Raw genomic sequence first — 24,375 nt, forward strand, 5'->3', positions numbered from 1 at the left:
ATAGTATAAATTTAAAAATAAATTCAGGGTGCCTGGGCTCAGTCAGTTGAGCGTCTGACTTTGGCTCAGGTCATGATCTCACGGTTCATGGGTTTGAGCCCCATGTAGGCTCTGTGCTGACAGCTCAGAGCCTGGAGCCTGCTTCAGATTCTGTGTCTCCCTCTCTCTCTGCCCCTCCCCTGCTCATGTTCTCTCTCTCTTGTCTCTCTCTCTCAAAAGTGAGTAAACATTAAAAATAATTTTAATAAAATAAAAATAAATTCAGCACCAGTCTTCTTTGGATTCTTTATCCCATCTATTCAGCAGATAGAAAAAGAGAGCGCACAAGGGAGCTGGAATTCTCTAGCATGGTTCTACAAAGGGACAGTGCAAAGGGGTGATCTCCCAGCATCTTCAGCAGAGTTGATGTTAGAAACTGATGAAGTAGGAAATTCCATATATAGAAGCATTAGGGTGCTTCTAATTTGCAGCTACAGCTCAGACATATACAGTTGCTCTTTGGCGTGAAGATCCTAGTAACTACTCATGCCCACAGCATTGAGTCCAGCCCCACTGCCCAGTGTGAAGGCCAAGGGCCACCCTACCAGCCTCCTGCTCTTTACATTTCAGTTCCACAGGTGTGATCCAGACCCAAAAAATTCTCTGTCCTCTGGTCCAGCACTTCTCCCACTGTAATGTGAATGTGGGTCATCTGGGGGTCTTGTTAAGATGCAGATTCTGATTCAGCAGGTCTAGCTCAGGGCCTGAGAGCTGCAGTTCAAACCAGCTGTTCTGGACCACACTTGGGGTAAATAGGAGGCATGCACCAAGCTGTGGGGAGAGCATCTCTTCACCCAGAGGACTGACACCCATTCTGCACTTACTAGGATGAGGTGGAAGAATGAATATTTGTGAGCCACTTCAATTCTTCTTGGAAAATGATATAAATATAGCCAAGTTTCTCTCCACAATAATGGCTGAAACAGAAACACACATAATTGAAATCACCAGATCACCCCAAATAGTGTTTTTTTTTCAATATATGAAATTTATTGTCAAATTGGTTTCCATACAACACCCAGTGCTCATCCCAAAAGGTGCCTTCCTCAATACCCATCACCCTCCCTCCCACCCCCCATCAACCCTCAGTTTGTTCTCAGTTTATAAGAGTCTCTTATGCTTTGGCTCTCTCCCACTCTAACCTCTTTTTTTTTTTTTTCCCTTCCCCTCCCCCATGGGTTTCTGTTAAGTTTCTCAGGATCCACATAAGAGTGAAAACATATGGTATCTGTCTTTCTCTGTATGGCTTATTTCACTTAGCATCACACTCTCCAGTTCCATCCACGTTGCTACAGAGGGCCATATTTCATTCTTTCTCATTGCCACGTAGTACTCCATTGTGTATATAAACCACAATTTCTTTATCCATTCATCAGTTGATGGACGTTTCGGCTCTTTCCATAATTTGGCTATTGTTGAGAGTGCTGCTATAAACATTGGGGTACAAGTGCCCCTATGCATCAGTATTCCTATATCCCTTGGGTAAATTCCTAGCAGTGCTATTGCTGGGTCATAGGGTAGATCTATTTTTAATTTTTTGAGGAACCTCCACACTGTTTTCCAGAGTGGCTGCACCAATTTGCATTCCCACCAACAGTGCAAGAGGGTTCCCGTTTCTCCACATCCTCTCCAGCATCTATAGTCTCCTGATTTGTTCATTTTGGCCACTCTGACTAGTGTGAGGTGATATCTGAGTGTGGTTTTGAGCAAATAGTGTTTCTGCCATTAGCATCAAACCCCTCCATCTGAGTTCTCATCTGCATACCCAGAAGGGACTGAGAGCCCCCTCACCTCCCACCCCCTTTATGGCAGAAGGGACAACTGAGGAAATAATGAAAAGCCAGGAGCCAAGAAGGAGTAGAACCTCAGGACTTCTGTTTCAAAAACTAGATTAGAGGAGTCTGTGAACTTGAGTGAGAAAGAAATTACATCCTTACTTATTTTTACTGACCACGTATGTTTAACATTTTACTTCATTATTCATGAGGCACCAAGCCATAGTAGTAGTCACAGTACCTGATTTCATCTCCAGCAGAAATACAAGATACCTTCATGCTACATTACAGAGATTGCAGATTATCTTGGGTCGCTCTCCTTTCTCATCACTACATTGAAATGGCTAACTCTTCTTATAATAAGGAAGCTTACTGGCTCTTGTTAATAAAGAAACACATATATCACTAATATCTCAATGTTTTGATAACCAGATTTCAAGAAATCTGCTTCTTTGTAATTCTTTGTTATTTATTTTATATCTTTCAATACACACTTCTGAAAAGGGGTCCATAAGGTATGAAGGCATGCATCACACAAAATGTTGAAGACCTCCAACACAATGTTGTACTGTGAAGAAATGGCAGCTGGTGCCTTTAGTATTGTCAACACTAATTAAAATAATTCTTTTAGGTCAGGAATCACAAATGTATATTCCTGCAGAGCCCAGGAATATAATACATGAGTGAAGTGGTCAGTCTAAGAACAAGAGCAGAAAGAAAGTAATATATGGCAGCTGACTCTTGACTTTGGAGTTGGGGCAGTAGAATCAAGGGGACAGTGTTAAGCTGATGAATGTATGTCCTATCTAAAGAAGGCATGCCTGATGGCTCCACAGTGACATGAGAATGCCCCAGGTTGCCAGGTCTTCAGATATTTCCGAGAGAAGCCAAAAGTCTTGGTGTTGTAGAAATCCCCCCTACAACCACAAAATACTATAATGTACATCTTGGCATTGGCAATTACTGCAGTTAACAAGAAACAAAGGGAAGAAGATACTCTGAGCAGGCCAAACAACCAGAATAAAACAGCAATCAATATCCAGCAGAAGATAGACAATATAGAAAAAATTCAGCTTTCCCTTTGCCTTAAGAATATTCATTCCAAACTCACTAAACCTCCAATTTTGTACTTATTTAAAGGAAAGGCAAAGTAGTTATCTTAACCAATGCCTGAAATGTCATAAGGAGGATTACCAGATATAGCAAGTAAAAATAGAAGTCACCCAATTAAATTGCAATTTCAGATAAGCAACAAATATATTTTTAATATATTTCCCAGGTGATATTTGAAATTATACTTCTATTTTTTTAATTACTTGTTGTTACTTGAAATTCATATTTAACTGTATCCTGTGTCCTGTATCTTACCTGGAAACTTCACTAATAAGCCAACTCCAAGTGTGATGGAGTAGTTACTATTAAAGTTAATATGTGTCAATATTAATAACTAGCACTGTAATTGCATTTTTGTTTTGTGTGGGTAGCGTTTTTATTGGAGTACCACAAACATTCAGGAAAGTGCACATATCATCAGTACATCTCAATGACTTTTCCCAACCAAGCACACCCAGTAACCAGCACCCTGATCAAGAAGGAGAATGCCCTTTCAGACTCTATCCCTGGCCCAAGGGGAACACCATTCCAGACTTAAACAGCATAATTTTGGGGGCACCTGGCTGACACAGTCAGTAAAGCATGCGACTCTTGATCTCACGGTCGCTAGTTAGAGTCCCACATTGGAGGTAGAGGTTACTTAAAAATAAATAAATAAACTTAAAAAAAAAACAGCATAAGTTAGTATGTTGTGCTTTCAAACCTTATGTAAATGGGATTGGGTTGTATTTTTAAGTTTACAGAACTGTGTGTGTGTGTGTGTGTGTGTGTGTGTGTGTGAGGGGGTTGGGGGGAGAGAGATGGAGAGAATGCTTACCCCGATTATTGGCTCATTGTGTAAATCCGTGTTTTGGATATGGCAGACACTGCTGGTGCCCCACCCGTGATCCCTCATCCTCTCCATTTCAGTTCCCACCAGCCTGCCTGCATTTCTCTTTCTGAAGGCTCTCCTTGGTCACTGCCCCTGGACAGGGAGTACCAGGTATTAACAGTCCTGGGTGCAGCCCTCAACCATGACCAATGGGAGTGGGTGGATAAATACTCCAGCTCCCTCTGCCCTGGGGCGAGACAAGGGAAGAAGCGTGTTCTCCAGGGCCTCCCAGAACTCCCCACCAGGAATCAGGATTGCACCCCAGTTGCCCCCTACTGTAATTTGCCCCTTGTCTTCTTTCTGTCATCTACCTCACTTTCCCCAGACCCTAGCAATGTTTCCTACCACCACCTCCCAAATAACCTTGGTGAACTCAAATCCTTGCCTCGGGCTCTATTTCTGGGTGGAATCACATCCCCATTAGGTGAAATTACCCTCATACTCTACATTTACTTGTACCTGGTGCCGGCACCTGGCACAGCAATGCCTGATGGTGAATGTATGCTCTACACCCTGTCCTAGAGTGGACAAAGGGCTCCAGGAGCACAGCCAGCAAGTCTGGGATTTTCTTCCTTAAGGCAAAGCTGACTCCTTGTGAAGTTTGATGTGTATGAGAACAGTCTAAGCTACCACATTTTGAACACCTACCAGGCAACAGCTTACATTTGACATGAAAACTCCTGCACTAATGTTTTGGATGATTGAGAAGGCACTTCTGAGTCCTGGGCGCTCTGGGTCATGATGAGCGTCCGTGGTTATTGTTCAGTACAATCAATGAAGACTGTTCAAGACATTACTGTGTGTCTGCCCTGTCCTGGTGTGGCCTCATGTTTATTTAACTATATCTCCAGTGGCAGCTTGTTTACTTCTCATTTGTTTTCCTCACCTAAAAGTATAACTCAAGATGAGATTTCCTAGAAAAAAAATTTTTAAATATAAATTCATTTTGTGAATTTTAATTTGTGAAGATTAATAAGCCAAAGTTCACTGTATTCTGCAAAAGCATAGTATTGTCTTTCAACATGACCTGATTACTACTGTCCATTTCTGACTATAAACCAGAAAGCAGGAGTCATTTATATATCAGGGGTTTTTCCCAGGATCAAAATATTTAAAAAGTGTAGTTGAGGGGCGCCAGGGTGGCTCAGTCGGTTAAGCGTCCAACCTCAGCTCAGGTCATGATCTCACGTCTCGTGGGTTCGAGCACCGTGTCAGGCTGTGTGCCGACAGCTCAGAGCCTGGAACCTACTTCGGATTCTGTGTCTCCCTCTCTGTCTGCCCCTCCCCCTACTCATGCTCTGTCTCTCTCTCTCTCTCTCTCTCTCTCTTTCAAAAATAAACATTAAAAAAAAATTTTTTTAAGGGTGCCTTGGTGGCTCAGTTGGTTGAGTATCTGACTTCTGCTCAGGTCATGATCTCATGGTTCGTGGGTTCGAGCCCCATGTTGGGCTCTATGCTGACAGCTCAGAGCCTGGAGCCTGCTTCAAATTCTGTGTCTCCCTCTCTGTCTGCCCTCCCCTCCTCTGCCAACAGAGATGCTCTCTCTCTCTCTCTCTCAAAAATAAACATAAAAAAAAGTGTAGTTAAATAATGAACAGACAGCAGTGCCAAGACTTCCCCATGGGAAGAAAACCCGGGTCAGGCCCTCACCTGTTCTGAACACCGCTTGTGAATTTTATGTGCTCCCAGAGTGTTTGGGGAACACCCCGGAGGCCCATCCTTGCCCCACGTCGTATGGCTGTCTTTCCTGAGATAAGAATTGGCTGTAGAAATTGTGTCAGCTCAAAAGCTTGGAACAAAACTCATGTTATGATTTTTCTAATCCTTTTTCCGTGAAATCTGTGTGAAATAACAAACATTTCTCTGAGAGGATTGTTGTATGTTTTGTGTCGTGTAACTATTATGCTGTTCCGACTGCTTCAATCGTTTTTCAAAAAGGCAAAGCACTTACAAGCCCGGGGTGTTTGTGCCTTTTAAAATGTGTCTACAATGTCAAATTCCACTGTTCATCGAGAAAACTCATCATGGGGTGCCTGGGTGGCTCAGTCAGTTGAGCATCCAACTAGCGCAGGTCATGATCTCACAGTTCGTGGGTTTGAGCCCCAAATCAGGCTCTGTGCTGACAGCTCAGAGCCTGGAGCCTGCTTCAGATTCTGTGCCTCCCTTTCTATCTGCCCCTCCCCCACTCGTGCTTGCGCTCGCTCTCTCTCTCTCTCTCTCTCTGTCTCTCTCAAAAATAAACATTAAAAAAATCATCATATATATTACATTGCATTATATACATTTATACCATATATCTCCATATATTTTATGTGTGTATATTATCCTATATATAAACAGCTGCATATAGATTTGCAGTAATCATCTACAAAAAATATATCATTTTATTGTGAACAGTTAGTTAACTTTTAACCTCCTCGAAGGAGCCAGAATTCAAGAAGATTATCACTCAACATTTGAATAAAGGAGAATGTGTTTTTTCCTCTGTTTTGGAAGTGTGATGTTTTGGGTTTTTTTTTCTTTTGGCATTATGCCACTGTGAAACTAAATGAAATTATAAAAAGGAAACTAAAGCTGCATATTCAATAGAAAAAGTGTGAAATGCACTCCAGAAATAGAAAAGATGATCAAGAAATACCAAGATGAAATTTCAATTGTGAAGGATTCCTGGAGCTAGGGGAAATAGAGCCTCTGCCTTTAATTTATGGAGGAGTGTGCCAGCGATGGCCTTCTGTAATCTGCACCATCTGTATCATTGATTAACGAGGTCAAGGGCAGGATTACTCACTGTTGGTTTTCTCCCAGGAGCCCTGTTCTAGTCTCTTCGCCAGAGTGACTTCTCAGTCTTCCTTGCAGCCATTTTGCAGAGTGCTAAGGAAGCATTGTCTTCTCATCGGTGCCTCCCCTGCTCTGAGTTGGGAGACACCTGCCAACAGATGACAGAGAGGCTCCCAGTTTGATGCAGAAGTGCTAACATGTCCCTCTCTATCAATAAATATGTTCGGGATCTGAGTCCGATGGTTGCTGACCCCCATGTAAAGAAAAAAGACCCTTCACTGAGAAGCAAAGGGAATGCCTTAGACCCCACGTCCCCCAGTCTGTGGAAAAGTGAAACATTCAGACACAGAACAATGAGCTGTGTTGGTGTTTGTTTGTTTTAACAAACCAAACTAGCTAAACAGAGGAGTTTCCAGTTTGTTTAACGGACTCTCTTGCTCCTGGAATATGTCTATACTGTGTCCATGTCTACAGTCTTTATGGCAACTCCTTTCTGCTTTGATTACTTGCCCTGAATCTTTTTAAAGCAGAATTTTTTTTTAAATTTTTTTAACATTTATTTATTTTCAAGAGACAAAGACAGAGTGCGAGTGGGGGAGGGGCAGAGAGAGAGAAAGATACAGAACCGGAAGCAGGCTCCAGGCTCTGAGCTGTCAGCACAGAGTCCGACGTGGGGCTCGAACCCACCAACAGTGAGATCATGACCTGAGCTGAAGTCTGACACAACCGACCGAGCCACCCAGGCGCCCCTAAAGCAGAATGGTTTTTTTAATTGTGCTGTGGTCACTGCTTTTTTGTCTCCCACCTTCAGCTCTTCCCTCCTTTGGCTACCATCTCCAAAACACCTACCTAATGACTTAAAGTCATGGAGAAAAGATCTCTGTGGGAGGCAGTAATGAATCAGTGTGTGCTTTCATTGCTGCCTGCAGGGAGGCCTTGTGCCAGAGTGTGCAGGGACAGAGGCTTGAGACCCAGGCTTCCTGGGTTCAGATCGCAGCTCTTCCCCACTGCTACTTGCACCATCTTGCCCAGATTGCTGGCCATCAGGGGTGACAGTGACCCTTCTTATCAGTCACTATAGGATTGGATGACATAACCATTCCCAATGCCTGTATTTGCAGGAAGTGTCAGGTAAATATCTGCCATGGTAATGAATGGTGATCACAGGAAGGTAAGGTAGAGGTAGACAGGAGGTCATGGTCACAGCTCTCAATACAGACATCACGGACTCATCAACGATCCTCTATTAATTCCCTCCAGGGTACGGAAAGAAATTCTTTTCTGGTTTGACTACTTACTTGTCTTTTGGTCATCCTTTCTATAGAAAAAAAAATTGGTTTTGCTCAGGTGTGGGCTCTGAATCTGAAGCTAAATTTGATGGTGGTCTAGTGATTGAAAGCTGTTCTGGAGGATAAATGAACCACTTTTCATCTAGAGTTGGCATTTAGGCCTGATGCAAGATGTATTTCTTGCAGCACATCTAAATGGGTAATTTGTATCGTACTTTCTTAGGTTTTAATTTTTATTGAAGTCATATATGCAAAGAGCTGAAAGAGGCAACCAATTCTAGAAAGCTTATTATGAAAGATAGCTCTCGTCCAATCCCACCAGCACCAATTTCCCACCTTTTTGAGTCAACTGTGTTTTGCTTTGGGTTTTTTTTTTTTAAGTTTATTAATTTATTTTTAGGGAGAGAGAGGGGGAGACAGAGAATCCCAAGCAGGCTCTGCGCCATCAGCACAGAGCCAGGCATGGGGCTTGAACAAATAAACCATAGGATCATGACCTTAGCCAAAGTCAAGAGGTGGACACTGAACCAACTGAGCCACCCAGGTGCCCCAAGTCAACTGTGCGTTTTAAATGATGTACATTAGATGTGCAGCATAGTGATTGGTGGGGCATATCCTCCAGCAGCCTTTGAGAAAGGGTACACAGGAAGTAAATTTTCTGAGACAATTTAGCTTTTTATTTTTATGCTTCTCTCGCTTTTAATGAATAGTTTGGTCGGGCATAGAATTTCAGGCTAAAATCATTTTCCTCTCTAATTTTAAAAGTCGTCACTCATTGTCTTTTAGTTTTCAGTGCTTTTGTTGAGAAATAAAATGTCATTCTGGTTTTGATCCTTTGTATGTAATCCCATTACTCTCTTTCTAGTGGTTTCTAGGACCTTTCCTCTGTGCCAGCACTCTGAAAACTCATAATGATATGCCTCAGCGTACATCGTTTTTCTTTCTCTTTCTTTCTTTCTTTCTTTCTTTCTTTCTTTTTTTTTTTTTTTGGTCCATTGTGATGAACACTCAGGAAGCCGTTTTACTCAGAAAATGCCCATCTATAACTTCTGGGAATTTTTCTTTAATTACTTAATTTGATCATTTTCTCTCTCCTCTATTTTCTGGAACTTAATGTTCTTCATGCCAGGTTTCCTGTTTCCATTAAGGTGAAGGAGGTACCTCACCTCACTACTGGTCTGCTTGAAGTGAGTGAGGAAGTTTATGGATTAAATGATTAAATAGCTTTTCAGTGTCCCTGTTTTCAGACCCTCCTTTCTTCCCACTTTTAGAGCTCTGCACATGGCCTAGCTGCGTGGCCCACTGTTCTGCTTTCCAGCATCCAAAATTTTGTTGCTCTGATCAGCTCTTATATACTCTTTCCCTTGGGGGTCTATCTTGTAAAAAAGAAAAAAAAAAGCCCTTTACTATTACCTTGTCCTGTTATAACAAGAAAGAGCAAAGGTCATGGTATGTGTCCACAATCTGTGAGCTATAACTAAAAGCCCAAGTGATTTTTTTAAAGAAATTCAGAATTGATATTTGCCACATGTTTTAAGTTCATTTTCCTAATCATCATACATTGAGTCAATATTCACAACATTTTATGACCTGCTGGAAAATGGGCAGTCCAGTCCCCTGTACGGCATTCCATAGATGAGCATAGATGCTAATGGGTACACTGTACAAGGGGAGAGGATGATAAAAGGGTAAATAAGGGGTGCCTGGGTGGCTCAGTCGGTTAAGTATTTGACTTCAGCCTAGGTCGTGATCTTGAGATTCATGGGTTTGAGCCCCACGTCAGGCTCTGTGCTGACAGCTCAAAGCCTGCAGCCTCCTTCAGATTCTGTGTCTCCCTCTCTCTCTGCCCCTCCCTTGCTCGTGCTCTGTCTCTCTCTTTCTCTCAAGAATAAATAAACATTAAAAAAACTTTTTAAAGGGGTAAAGAATACTTTACATTTGTTCTGAAGTGATTTCTGTGGCATGAGTCCTTTTCTTGACAACCCCATCATCTGGAACTTAGATCTGCAAATACAAAGCCTAATAAGGCAAAATCAGCACTAGAAAATACCTAAGTGTCCCTATAACAAGTGAAAGAATGTGTTCATGGAAAGAGACTGGCCTCATTACTCATTTATGGTTCTATTTAAGTCATTCTTTCATGTTATTTGAATCCTTTTCTGGTTTGACTTTGCCTGATCTTTTCTTTATAGACTGACACAGTAGTCAGGGAGAGAGGAGGCTCCAAATGTGGCCCTGTCCCTGAATCCCTTTTTCTATTGTCTTTGGTGCAGCGTGTGCCTGTCACTGGCCCGGCTGACAGCTGACGTTTGCTGTGTCCTTATTCACGTACGAGGCCAAGGGCAAAGGCAGCTAGACATGTCCTGTGGCCATGGGGTGGCTGACACTTGTCTAGGGAGGCGGGAGGGAGCTATGAATGACAGCCCAGGAAGCACGTCCGACGCATCTCTCCAGACTGTCCCAGGTTCTTTGTGAGAGTCAAAATGGACTTGCTCCACAAAGCAAAGAGAAAATAGCATGCATCCCTTAAAAAGAGACTTGGAAGGGCTTACCAAGGAGAAATGACTTTTCCTCCGGGACAGAGATCCTGACCTAGCGTCTGCAGCTCCCCCCCTTGCCCGCAGCTGCTCCTCCCCATGGCCCAGCTGCGGCTCCATTGCCCTCCTTTGTCTCACCCAGGGGCTTTCTTCTCCTGCAGGAAGTCTGGGAGCAGCAGGTCAGGGCTGCTGTAGCCCCCAGCAGTGTGTCTCCTGGCCTCATCCCACAGCAGAGCCATTGTATCCTTAGAGGGACATTGCCCAACTGCCAAGAATAATGTTTTCTCTAGATAAATATGCAAATCGATGTTTTAAAAATTCTGATGAAACCAGGAGTCAGGTGTCGACAAGGACAGGCATGTAATAGAGGTGAGAGAAGAGGGTAGCAGACTGGGCTTTTCCAGGCTCCTTCTGAAGGGCACCCGCTGCCCAGGCCTGGGGCTCATTGTATACAGGAGCATGGGCTGCAGCAGACACTAGAGCATTGACAAGGACACAGAGTAGGTTGCTCTAACGTCCCCTTGGCATAAGGGATGCTAAGGCTGGTGGGTTCCTGGGAGACATGGGTCTTTGAGTCAGCTTTGCTGAGCCTTCCCCACACTGCCCAGCAGCCTGGAACACGTCCCCCCGACCTTCCCTCTCTCCTTCACAGGGGTCACTCCTACCTTCGCCCTGACCCCCTCCCCGTTTTCTCACATGAGTGTCTCCCCCTCACAGAATTGTTGCAGGTTTAATCCTACCTTGGAATCTGCCTTTCAGAAGATCCAGACTAATATGCCCAAAGGCCTTCAGTAAATTTATATCACCGGACAGATTGACTGGGACCAGCACGGGAGACAGAAATACTTGGTTGTATTTCCAGCTTATCACTGGCCAGAGCCACCAGGAGCCAGGCTTTCTCCTTTGTGCTGTGGAATAGCCTGTTTCTTACTGTCTTTTCCCCCTTTCCTTCAGGTTGTGGCTCTTTCCTCGTGGTGTCTGCTGAGGGATTCGATTTACTACACGCTGTCTGTGGTCGCGCTCATCGTGGTAAGTGTGGGATGCACACCTCACCTGAGTCCCTTGCTGTTTCTCTTCCTCGTCCTTCTCACCACTCGGGGTTATATGCAGCTCCTCCGCATGGAGTAAGTTCAAGGTCTCTGGTGATGAATGAGCGAATGGATGTCTATGCATGGAGGTGGCTTTTCTTTTTTCCAGCTACTTTGATCACCCAGAACCCCAGCATGATAGTTTGGTGCTCACAACAAGAGATTTGACTGACTCTGGTTATCTGGTTCCATGAGAGTCCTCTGCTGTTTCCCTGTGATCCCCTGACCACTGCCTCTCACTTTCTCATGGTCTCCTCTGTAACTCTCTTCAGCGTCGGTGTCCCTGGGTTTGGACCTTACTTCTGCCTCTCTGTATGCTCTCCCAGGACAGTGCCCACGGTCATTACCACCTTTGTGCAGACACCTTCACACTATTTTCTTGGCAATGGCATCTCTCAAAGGTCCAGTCACGGATAAGCCACTCTGTACTGGATATCTTCTGTCCCAAACCCAACATGTCTCTAAACTTAGGATGACTTCCCCAAGACAGGACCCCCTTTCTAGTATTTCAGCCCCTATTTCTCTCTTAGCCACCCAACCTGAGAATGACTTTAAGTTGACCTTTCTCCCAATTCCACCATATACCCATTTGGCTTAATTGTAGATTTTCATCTTGTAAAAATGTCCTCAGTATGTCCCTTCATAGCCCATTTTACTTGAGGCTCTTTATGTCTTTGGCCTGAACTGACACAGCCCATTGCAGGTCAGTCTTAAAACTAGTAACATCGCTGCCAGCCCCCCTCCTTCACCCCCAGGCAGTCCTCAGAGCTGCCTGTACATGCCAGTCCCTTGTGACTCCATGTCACCTGTGGGGACAAATCCAGACCCCTTAGCTTGAGTCATCCGGAAGAAAGGGGGCAAATCAGAAAGACCTGAAATGGAAGCTAGGACATCTGACTTCTAATTGTGGTCCTCTCCCTTCTTGCTAGCTCTAATGACCTTGGAGAAATCAAAGTCTCTTCAAGTCTGAGTTTTCTTACCTACAGAACAGGAATAGATCCACTGAAGGGTTTACTCACCTGTCTACAAAGCACTTCCCTGTAGGTTATTTAATTGTAAATATCTCTACAATTAAGCTAAAAGTGATGTTTAATACAAGGCTTTCTACAAGGAACAAGTAGATATTTCAGCCAACAGCAGTTCCTGACAGTGAAGATCTTGGGTTTACAACCTCTTTCCAAGGGCCGTTAACCATCGGGAGGGTAAAGATCTGACCAAGAGTAGAGAGTTCATTTACACCGCATTGGAATTAAAGACATGCCTCTTCTGTTGAACTTTCAGTTGGTAGACTTAAAGACATGTGTGGATTCTGTGTTCTCATTCTCAGTTATTACCTGTGAGGAAGGTATGATCACCCCAAATCTAGAAGATTCTGCTGTTCACACAGCCCAGACTTCTCAAACACTCGTTTCAGTGAGCTTTGAGCTTTGTCCTGCAACGTAGGAACCCACATTGATCATGTGTGCCATTTGCTCAACCTGCCTGTAGGGTAATTTAGGACGGGTTTTGAAAGTTACTGTTTTCAAGAGACATGGCTTGGAGATAGCGCAAATGAATGCAACTCTGTATTTTGCTGCATTTCAGAAAGAGAAGACCATTCCCAGAAAGGCGAGGTGATGAGGCAGAAAGTACAGGCTGAGATTTCCCCAGGGCACAGACTTGGCATGTGCACTCCTGACAGTGAATTGCCCACACTGGCTTCTTTCTCTGTTCTCAGTACAGACACCTCCTGGACTCGATGGGAAGTAACTTGTCTTCAGTCAGATTTATCGGGACATGACCATGATTTTTTTTTTTTTAATATAATTGTTGCTAATGATGTGTAAAGATGTAAAGCGGTTTTGCTTCTTTGGGCTGCGGGTGATGCCCACCCGAGTAGGGTCTTTGGGCCAACCAGTCATCTGCCTCATGCGTGGCTGTGAATCACAGAGCTGAGCCAGCTGAAATACCCAGGCTGCCGCAGCTCTGTATTTTCCTCAGATGGCTGGCCGCAAGGTGTAAAAGCCAGTGATTCTCTGCTATTCCCTGAAGGTCTATACTGTGTGTTTACAGACCAGATGTCAAGGCTGGAGTTTTCCAATTTGAGAAAAATTACATTTCTCCACTGTTAGAAAGTAATGGCAGAGATAAAGCTTGAGTCCTCAGCGTTTAGTCTTGGCTCTTCTGACTTTTACTGGTGTTCTGCCAACTTCAGTGCACCCTGGAAACACCCAACATTCTTATCTAAAAGGTGTAACTCTGAGATTTCAATCCAGTAGGTTCTGGAGGAGAGCCCAGGAAGTTGTATGTTGGCCACAATCTTCTCTGCCCCTCAGGTGATTCTGATGCATGCTCACCTCAGAAACTCAACTTCAGATGCGGTTGGACACCATTTCCTTGAGATAAGTCCTCTGCTGCCTGGCAGTGATCGCTTCCAGAGGAGATGTTGAGATTCTCAAACACAAGACATCGTGGCAGCCCACTTGTCTAGATTTCTGACTGCTGTTCATTTTTGGGGTCATTTTCACATAAGTCTTAAAACTGGTGTAAGGAGTAGAACAGTCATACATAGAAGCATGGCATTTAGCAGAAAGGGTTTCTCAGTGTCCCCAAATCTATTCCATGGCCCAGCCCCAGGCTACTGCTCACACCCACTGTTTTTATCAGGGTTTCCTGTTCTCCTTTTTCTATGTTTCCCCCAATATCATGGTAACAAAATCACTTTCCTTCTGGCCTTCCTTATATAATATGGGGTTCCCTATGGGACCCTGCAGTGGACACTTAAAATTCCTGTATTTAAAAGCCTTCCTCCTATCCACAAATAATTGCCAACCATCCGAACAATTTATTTTAACTATTAGGGTTTTTTTTTAACCTTCTACCCACTCTTTATGGTTCTGAAATGTTCAGAAGACAGAACTCCTGGTCCCCTGGGGGGATGCAATAAAGAGCTCGTTCACCCAGAGGGCAAGTCTGGATTAAGTGGGACCAGATGGCTATTTCTATGTACATCCCAGTGAGAGGCCTTACAGACCCCCATTCAGAGGAGCCCCAAGGACAAACTGTGGGGCCCTGGATCCAGACAACAGGAGAGACAGCTTCCACAGGGACGTTTGTGCCGCTGGACCAGGAGAGTGCAGACAGTCATGATTACCTGGGTCTGAAGCAGCTGAAATGGAAGCTGGCTTGAGAGATGGATAAGACCAACAAGCAAACACATAGGAACAAGACAAGCATGTACACACTGAAACCAACAGGGCTTAAGACAGTTAACTAAGAGGGATGTCTGGGTGGCTCAGTCGGTTGAGCATCTGACTTCGGCTCAGGTCATAATATTGCGGTGAGTGAGTTTGAATCCCGCATTGGGCTCTGTGCGGACAGCTCAGAGGATGGAGCCTGCTTCAGATTCTGTGTCTCCCTCTCTCTCTGCCCCTTCCCCACTTGCTCTCCTTTTCTCTCAAAAATAAATAAACATTAAAAAAAAAAAAGACAGTTAACTTAGAGACCAGGGACTCGGTTCACTTGGATATTTGGGTTCCATCTACCTTGGCTCTGTGCTATTTTCTGCTTGGCTTGTTGTTGTCTTGAAGGGAGAAAGCAGAAGAAATTAAGAATGTGTTACTGTCAATGGCAGTTATAGTATCAGAAACATTCAGTGTGTATCTGTCTGCCTTTCCCGCCCCATCAGGCGACTCTCTCTAGCCCTGGTGACATTCCACATAGAGAAGCCTCAGGCCCTGGGGAAGCCGCACAAGGCCCAGAGGCTCACCCCATGATTTGAGTCTCTCTCTGCAAGAGAAGTGTCCCCTCTTAGGTTCTGAAAGCATTCTGGGTTCTTGGAGCATGTCCTTATGTGCATCTGCAAACTCTTACAGACGTCTTGCTGCATCTGTCCCACGCCGGTGACCCACCCCCAACTGACGTCCATCAGCAGCGCAGCTCTGCCTGGCCCTACTTTCTCCCAGTTCCAGTGAGCCCCACCCATCCCTTTTATTGAAATGTTACTGTAATTTACATAATCGTGTAATTTACATAAATGCAAATGATTCATTACATCCTCCGTCTAACAGCTGCCCTAAAAAGGAATACTTTATTTTTACCCTTCGTCTCTGCTTTGAGATTGCAGATTGTGGGCATTAAGAGAAGGGAAACCTCTTGGGAGAGCAGATAGGCCTCAGAGACAGGTTCTAGATCACTTCATTGGCTCACAAATCCAGACTCAGGAGGCCACCTACCTGGAGAAGGGCCCGGTAAGAACTTGGCAGCAGCTGGGGGGGCCCTTGGGGCAACTGAGCATGGGCATGTGGGGTGAGGCCCATCCGAGGTAACGCTTCCCTCTCTTCTGACTGCAATCCCCCCTCCCAAGGGGATTTTGTGGGGACACAGAGAGACCACTTAGCTGACCCAGCCGCCAGAGATGGCCTGGGAAGCACTGTCCAGGAGTGTAGCCACGGGCCACAGGTGGTTCTTGAGCTCTTGGAATGCAATTAAGGAGACCAAGGAACTGAATTTTAACTTCAATCAATTTAAATGTATGTAGCCACATGAGGCTAGTGCTTATCATACCAGGTAGCACAGTTGTAGAGAGCAAATCCATCCATAGAAAATATATGCACATTCTCACAGGCATTCCTAAGTTTTTTCTTTTTAAATCTAAGTTTATTTATTATTTTGAGAGAGACAGAGCGAGTGGGGCAGGGTCAGAGAGCAAGGGAGAGAGCAATTCCCAGCCAGGCTCCTCAGTATCAACACAGAGCCCAATGCAGGGCTCGAACCCATGAACCATAAAATCAAGACCTGAGCCAAAACCAAGAGTCAGACGCTTGACCAACTGAGCCACCCAGGCTCCCCCTTCCCTAAGTTTTAACAAGCATAGACTCAATACTGCAAGACCGAGTGCTGGGTCTGTCAATGAAGGATTTCTAGTTCAGTACTCACGACTATGCAGGCCAGCGAATTACATGGGTCCCATTTTACATATGGCAAAACTGAGGCTCCAGAAATTCAGGGACTTGCCCAGGGTCAGGGAGCAGCAATAGCTCAGGTTTGCCAGAGGAGGTGTCTAAGATGGTACATCTGTGCCTCCCTAGAAAAGAATTTGGATTTCCCCTCCAATCAAATCTGCCTTTTTATCTTGAAATCATCCTGTTTTCCCTCACCCACCATGCAGTCCACCATTAGAGAGTAAGTATGTGCTGGCTGTGCTTTCTTCCTATTTTTAGACTGAAGGGAATAGCTTGTGCCTTCCTTCTCCTGGAATTCCTTCCTTAAGACAGCTGACTGTAATTGATCCAGAATCTTCTTATGTTGCCCTATCTGTGAAAGAAAAGACATGTCAGAGTCATGTTGATGACTGTCCTTTCCCCCTACCCCTCCACTGGCTTCCAGGGCCCTGCCCCTCTGGCTCACGGCCTCTCCTTCCTGGCCCCCTTCTTGCAAGGAACTCCCTGCTTCTTCTCTCTCCAGTTCAGCAACACTGAAGCTCTTATGCTCATGGTACCCCTGTTACGTCTCAGCTCCCCTTCTAGCAAAGTGAGAAATAACCATGGTAGCTGGAAGATTCTCCCAGGGAATGAATGTGAGAAATTTTAAGTTCTTTAAACAAATCAACAATGATCATACAAAGTGTGGCCTGTGTCATTATCCCCGCCCCTGAGAGGAGGAGGGGCCTGCTCTAAATGATGTCGGGGTACACCAGGAAGCCGCGTCTTCCTTGGGTCTGCTCCAGGAGCAGGGAAGTGGGTCAGCCAGACTGTGGGATGCACAGAGGACCCCCTTCTCTTTCATAAGGAAGACAACTTGGAAGTTGTAGTTAACGTGTCTCTGGTTTCGCACTGCCCAGCAAACCAACCTTTTTGGTTTAGCAAACTATCCTCCCCATATCCTAAATCTGTCCCTGTATCCATTTTCCTTTCCCTGGTATCCTGCCTCTGCATACTTCAAGCCCTGCTCATAGTGCAAGTCCTGCTCAAGCCCTGCCTTTAGATAGTCTTTATTTCCTACCCTCCTCCAGCTCCCACCACTGTCGTCCACCTGCTAGAGATCCTGACATCGAAACTCCTGTTTAACCTTCAAGTGTAAACCATATCAGTGCATAACAGCAGCTTTGCAGTGCATTCCATCAGATTCCTTCCCTCAGAAGGCCTTCCCTCAGATGGCCTCGCCTAAGCCATCTGCACCCTAAGTCCCCAGAGCTGAGGAAGTCAAAACTCCATTTGGGCACATCTCCCAAGGGCGTCTCCATTCTGTTGAGTGACAAGTCGGGGCGGCAGGGGCAGCTTCCGTTTCCATCTAGGGGGGAAAGATTTTTCAAGGTTTTAGTCTCTTGAAAGACAACAGTGGTGTTGATTTTCTCCTATTACGTGTGCTGCTGAACATCCTAATGGTGCCAGTGATTGTAACGCAAGCTACGGAAATCTCAGGCTCTTCAGTGCGGCTGCTTCTGCTCCATGGCTACAGCTTGTAGTAAGCCAATCCATGGACTGACATGCAGTGTGGGGACAGCCACCTGCCTCTCTGCTCAGAAGCCAGCCAGGCTGTCTGCTGTCCACACACCTGGGCGATTCCTGGCCCGTGTTTTCCCTGCTTGAGGGTGCCACATCCTTAGCAGTTCCCTGGGATGTTCTGTCATCCAGGGATTCACCTGCCTGCTGTAAGCCTATCTCTCTTAGAAGAACTCTAGAGCAGATACCAGGACTGAAAGCTGGTTTCCATGGTACCCAACTGTTTCTCTGAGGCCTGAAGGAAAAGAGAGGTTTTTTTTTTTCTTCAAAATCACTCTTGCGTGTGTGTGTTCACATTTAGCTCGTCTGTGGAACACGTGGAAAGCTTAAGGGTGAAGCCAAAGGTAGCTTTGGATGAATCACATTGGAGTCAGAGAGCAGGTCTGCTGACCAGCCGTGTGCAGCAAACCTGGGGCTCAGGTGCCACTTAGCACCACCCATGTGTGGTCACTGGGGGTGGCCGCAGTGTCTGGCACAAACACAACCAGAAAAGCACAAAGATCTGCTTCCCAAGCAAGGCTCATTTTCAGAAACCTGACCAGGATAAAGGTGAGTCAGTTCCAAAGGCCACACAGCAGGACTCTCGACTGCAACACGGGATTTGAGTGGTGGCATGAGCTTGAGGGACCTGCCTGTCCCCACCTCAGAATGTGTCCTGCCTCCCCAACGTTGGCTGAAGATTCCTTTAGGAAGCTGTCTGTTTTGAGGTGCTTACCCTCCTACCAGGAAGTTTCATGGAGCCTTGAAATGGACTTGATCTGACTTCCTTCCAACCCCACTCACTGCCTTGGCAGAATGGACAGGCAGAGGGTAGGACGTGAGCACCACCTAGTGGTGAATGGGTGGGAGTGGGGGTGTGATTTCCTGTTTCAGACAGGTACCTATATAAACGATCTCGGGGGTTTTTTTCTACCCTAGTAATGCCGCTGTAAGGGGCCAAGGCAGTGGTTTCGTCTTCTTTTAGCCATGGAAAGAGTGTGGAAATACAGAGGGATATTCAACATTTGCCTTAAGAAAAATAGAATAGACTAAAATAAAATAAAATAAAATAAAACTGTTAGGAGTAACAAATCCATTCCCTGGAACCATCAGCAATGTCGAGTGGGAGAGTTGCCTGTCCTTGTCATTTTAAGTTTCCAGACAGAGCGATTCCAGCGCTGCGTCAGGGTGGTCCAGTGCCATACTGTCCCACAGGAACATTCTGTGAACAGTGCCAGTTTCCTCGTTTTCAGCCCTCTCAGTGTGTGATGATCAGTGGCTCAACCTCATCCAGAGGCCACCAACAAGGCTCAGAGACATAACTCGCCGTCCGCCTCCTTTCCTGTTTCCTCGTAGGTTTTCTTAAAGGCCTGACTTTTATTTCCTTTTATCTATTTTGCTATTTTTTTTTTTTAGTCCTCTCATTTTCCCACCCAATCTTCTTAAAGAAGTTGATTAAAACCCAGACTGTGTTTGCTCATTAGCCACAGGGTAGCTAAGGGCTCCTGGCTGTCAGTGGTCAGTGATGGGATATCCCTCACCAGTTACTTGGAGTCTTCCAGGTCACCACCATTTGTCAGAATTTGTAGGGAGGCCATGGACATTTCGCTTTCCTGGCCTGCCTCCCTCAAGCACATTCCCACCCCCAACTTCCCTGGCCACAGCCACTGCCTTAACGTTGGATTCATGATGCTCCTTAATTGTGTATCTAGTTCAGAACCCACTCTTCCCTGATTCATTGTGTCCTGTGTAAATTCCATTCTCATTTTGTACAATTCAGCCTATTCTGATTTTTCCCCATTGTTATGATCACTGAGATAATCAATCACTAGAGGCATACTGATCTATGCCCCCACCTGTCTGTCACATGGCATAGAATAAGGGCTTCTTTTATATTATAGCTGCTTTTATATTATACAGTATCGCCTGCCTTCCCTGATACGCGAAAATTAAATTGGCACTTTAATAAACTCTTTACCAGTGTCTTGTGCTCTCTTAAGTGACGATGAATTGATTGCTCCAGCGTGCTACTCGAGACTGATACTGAATTAACTTCAATTAATAGAAACGTTTTCCATCTTCAATCATTTGTTCTGTTCCATGATTTCTCAACAATAATTTTTTTTTAAGCTGGTGATTATACAAAAGGGTCTGGGAGCCTTCCAAGGGATGGATTGCATACCATCCAGCCTAGATCACGGGATGGTTTCCTTTATTTCTTTAATTCTCTTCCCATTCTGGTTTGACATTTCCATGCAAATGTCAACCTGTTGAATCCCATAACAAGAGTCACAAAGCTGCTGAAGACAACATCTTTGTCAATGTCTTGTCAGGAAGTGTGAGTACAAATAAGTGAGGACCCTTTCTTTTCCTCTTGTCTTTATGCCTTTGGGATAATTGGAGAGAGGTCTTTTCATGTGCCTTCTGAGCCATACCTGCTCGTCTGTGTCCCTCCCCTGCTCGTCTCTGCCTCTCTCTCGCAACATATGGTTATTCTGATCTCTGGGGACCGAAGCGATGCCTGTGTCATTTGTTGACTTTACCAAATCTGTGCAGTACTGACACTTTGAACCCAGATGTTTCTTCTGCCTTAGAGTCTCCAGAGGGCCACCTGCTCAGAGATGATCATACCCAGAGCAATCGTATCTGGTGAAGGTGGAAAGTGCAAGCTATGAAGCAACGCTCAGCTTCCTGCTTGACTAAAATATAGGCGTTCCCACTCGTTTTCAACAGTGCACCGTTTGGGCACATAAATGTGTCATGGAAAGAAGATTTAAGAGCCAGGCCCGAGTTCTAGAACAAACTCTGTGAACCCTCAAGAAAATTCCTTGTGTTCTCTGTGGCTCCGTTTCCCCATATAGAATCAAAGGGCCAAAATTATACCACTTCTTCCCCTAAAGCGAGAAGTGATTTGGAATGATATAGGAGCTAGGGCTTAAATGAATTCAATTTTTGTTGTGTATTCCTTTTGGATACTATCTGATCGGGGCGAAATCTCCATTTGGTTCTTGTATGTCTTCCAGCTGCCTCTGACTCCTGCTTATCTCCTTTAGCAAAAGGGCAGGCCCATGGCCCAGGGCACGGGCAGCCCACAGTGCCCTGCTGAGACTTTCAATCACTGTTGTCAGCACATTTATTTTTCACCCTCTGCACACTGGTGGCAAGTGAAGCTCGTTCTCTACTTCTGGTTGTGATGCAGAGGTTCCTTTGAAAGTAAATTCTTTTAGGGAAACAAACAAAACAAACAAAATAGGTCCACTTAAAAAATATTGAGTACATAGAAGTCTGCATGCTTGCCTAAAAGCTTAAAGGTACTACAGAGTGCACAGGCACATGCAGACGTCTTACAGGTGGCCCACAAGTGGCTAATGCTTGCAAGCACCTGCCAGGCTTCCCCCATCCCCTTCTGGATCTAAAATTCTACAGTGCGGCTTGCTCTGCACAGCAGGGGGTCATGCGTTCCTCTCACTGCACTGTTGGACAGAAATTGCCAGGAGGGACAGGATGGTCTGCTGCTTCTCTCCTCCTCAACGTGCCACCCCCATCCGCCAACACCACCTCCTGCCACTAACATTAGCCACACATGAAACCAGCACAGAGGGAAACTTATCTGCAGATTCGTCGTGTTCCAGGCCAGCCCCAGCCTGATTCCCACCAAACCAGCTACATGGTTTGGAAGACGTGCAGTCATAAAGCATGCGTATGCGTGCAGACATTGCATATGTGTGTATGTCTAATTGTCCTTTTTTCTTTTTCTTTCTTTCTTTTTTTTTTTTACAGTTCATTTATGACGAACAAGTTTCCTGGTAAGTACCTCTTTTTCCCCTCCAATTTCTCCTTGCTGTGTTACAGAGCCAAATATATTGAAGACCAGAGTCAGGGTTTAGGAAAGAAAGGGGGAATGTCATGGCAGCTTAGAACAACTAGCATTTCTTGGGACCCATTTGACCACAACAAAGAAACTAAATTAGCTCTCACAGAGCAGAGACCGTTTCCCTTGGGCTAGGACGGTGGCCTTCCATTGGGGATGCTAATACTTCACTGTCTTTATCGGCCAGGTTAGATGGCATGACTTAGCTGTGCCTTTCTGCAGTTAGCCATTTGCTAGGTCGTGGTTAAGATTTGACTAATCTTTTCAAATTGCGTCCAAACCACGTTGGCATATTCAAATACCATGTAAATCTTAGGAAATGGAGATGGAGTCACTTCCATTATCCTTAACCCACTAAAGTTCTGCCTGACATTCAAGATGATCTTAGACCGATGAAAAATCAGTGATTTTTTTTTTGATGGATACAAAACTTAAACCAAATTAAATATATGGGAACATGTGCATTTAGGCCAACTATCCAAATCCCCATTTTTCAGGTGGGTTCTAAACAAGTCAAATATGTTTGGAATAGAAATAGAAATTGGATATGTTGTGCATTCCTGTTATGTTTTTCAAACATTTGATCTGTAGATATAGAGGAATGTGAAATAGCATTTTAGGGATAGATAAGTGTGGCACTGTAGGAAGGTAGGTAAACAATTTCCATGATACTATTTTTTTAAGTTTATTAGTATTTGAGACAGAGAGAGAGAGACAGAGAGAGAGAATCCAAAGCAGGCTCCAGGCTCTGAGCTGTCAGCACAGAGCCCGATGCGGGGCTCAAACTCATGAATCACGAGATCATGACCTGAGCCAAAGTCAGATGCTTAACTGACTGAGCCACCCAGGCACCCCTCATGATATTATTTAAAGCTAAGAATGAGCCTTCGGCAAAATGAGCCTTCAACTGGCCCTTTGTCCGAGTGACATTTCTTTGTCTTAGGCTATCTCTGATATTCAGAATTTGGGCGTTGCAGAGGAACTTGTCTCATTGATGGTAAATGTTATTCATCAGGCCAGGGTCTTAAGTATACTTTTGCCAACTCTCCCTCTCATCTGTTCAGGAGGGGCGAGGAAAAGACAGCTAGGGAAACTTGTTTTAAGACACGTAATCTTTATATCAACCCATAAAAAATAAGGAGGTCTTCTTTGGGAAACTGTGATGAGCAGGCTAACTGGGATTAAGATGTCTCAGGTCAGAGGTCAGAAGCCAGGGAGAACCGCCTCATGGGATCCACCTGGATGTAGTGGCCAAGTAGAGTGGTGACCTCTTCCCCCCATGTCCTTAAGTGCAGAACAAGAAAACTTGCAAAAATATTCTCAAACTGATGGCACATTTAGCATGACCACCACTTTGCCTTAGCAAACAGTAGGTGCTTAAGAGTTGCTCAATGTTGCTGCTCTTAGCTAACAATGCTTCTATACAGACAAGTTACGATCACAGTTGATCTCAGCAATTTTCCTGCTGTTTTGTGTGTGTGTGTGTGTGTGTGTGTGTGTGTGTGTTCTGTCTGTGCAGAAACCTTAAGAAAGGATATCCATGGGTGGTTTACTGTTGGTTTTTCTTAAGTAGAGCTCTCTTTCTACACCTGCCTGGTTTTGCTGGCAAAGGCAGGCTTTGTGACCAGCCAGTTTCGGTCCTTACCCTCAGAATGTCTTTTAGGATACAGTACCTGGGTGGCTCAGTCAGTTAAGCATTCAACTCTTGATTTCCATTTAGGTCATGATCTCGTGATTTGTGAGTTCAAGCCCCATGTTGGGCTCTGCACGGACAGCACGAAGCCTGCTTGGGATTCTCTATCTCTCCCTCTCTCTCTGCCCCTCCCCTCAAAAATAAATAAGCACTTTTTTAAAGTGTCTTTTAGGATATTTCAGGTGGTATGGAGCAAGAAAGGGAGAGACCATTTCCTCTGCATTCAAAGGTCAAATCTCCTACAGATGTTAGGAGGTTAGAACCCTGGGCCTGCTCCAAAGAGCCAGATTCTGAGGTCCTCAGATCCCCAGCTTCAGCACCAATGCTCCCACATGAGTAAAGAGATAGGAAGGCCATGGATGAATGAGGTGCAAATTTCCCAGCATGCTTTGTTCCAGCTGGAGCTGGGTTAGAATCATAACTCGTGCACAAGAGTAGTTGCAGGGAAGAACAAGGAAGCTCATGGCATCAGAGCATCGTTCCCAGACTGCCACCTGTTACATAATGACTACTATTATGTGGATGGGCTGACAGAGGACATTTTTCATACGAGTGAGGCTGAGAAATTGAAGTCTACACCATGGACCCGTAACTGCTTCTAGACTTCCAGGGATCTCAGCTCTTGGTTTAAATATAAAGTATATTGAACTTTAAGGTGTTTTTCACCGCCCACCAGAAATACTGGGTATTTTTCATACCCAGCCAAATACAAGCATTGGTTTTGCTGAAAGGGTGTGTCTAGGAGCTGATTTCTGATTTCTCAGTTAACACCGGCTGCTTCAACCTGTACAAATTAGACCACAATAATATTTCAGCATTACTAAATGATAAATTCCATTCCTTGTTGTAGAACATTCCAT

General features: G+C 44.9%; 1 protein-coding gene across 3 annotated transcripts in view; it reads left to right on the forward strand.

Annotated features, from left to right (window-relative positions):
• Nucleotides 1–24,375, forward strand: part of SLC24A3 (solute carrier family 24 member 3) — a 502,919-nt gene that overhangs the window by 404,337 nt on the left and 74,207 nt on the right. For all 3 annotated transcript variants that reach the window (XM_042980972.1, XM_042980970.1, XM_042980971.1), the window contains exons 7-8: nt 11,357–11,431; nt 21,732–21,757. In XM_042980972.1, the coding sequence (XP_042836906.1) occupies nt 11,357–11,431; nt 21,732–21,757 (101 nt within the window). The remainder of the gene's footprint in view (nt 1–11,356; nt 11,432–21,731; nt 21,758–24,375) is intronic.

This window comes from Panthera tigris, chromosome A3, assembly GCF_018350195.1.
Source record: "Panthera tigris isolate Pti1 chromosome A3, P.tigris_Pti1_mat1.1, whole genome shotgun sequence".
NCBI lineage: Eukaryota > Metazoa > Chordata > Mammalia > Carnivora > Felidae > Panthera > Panthera tigris.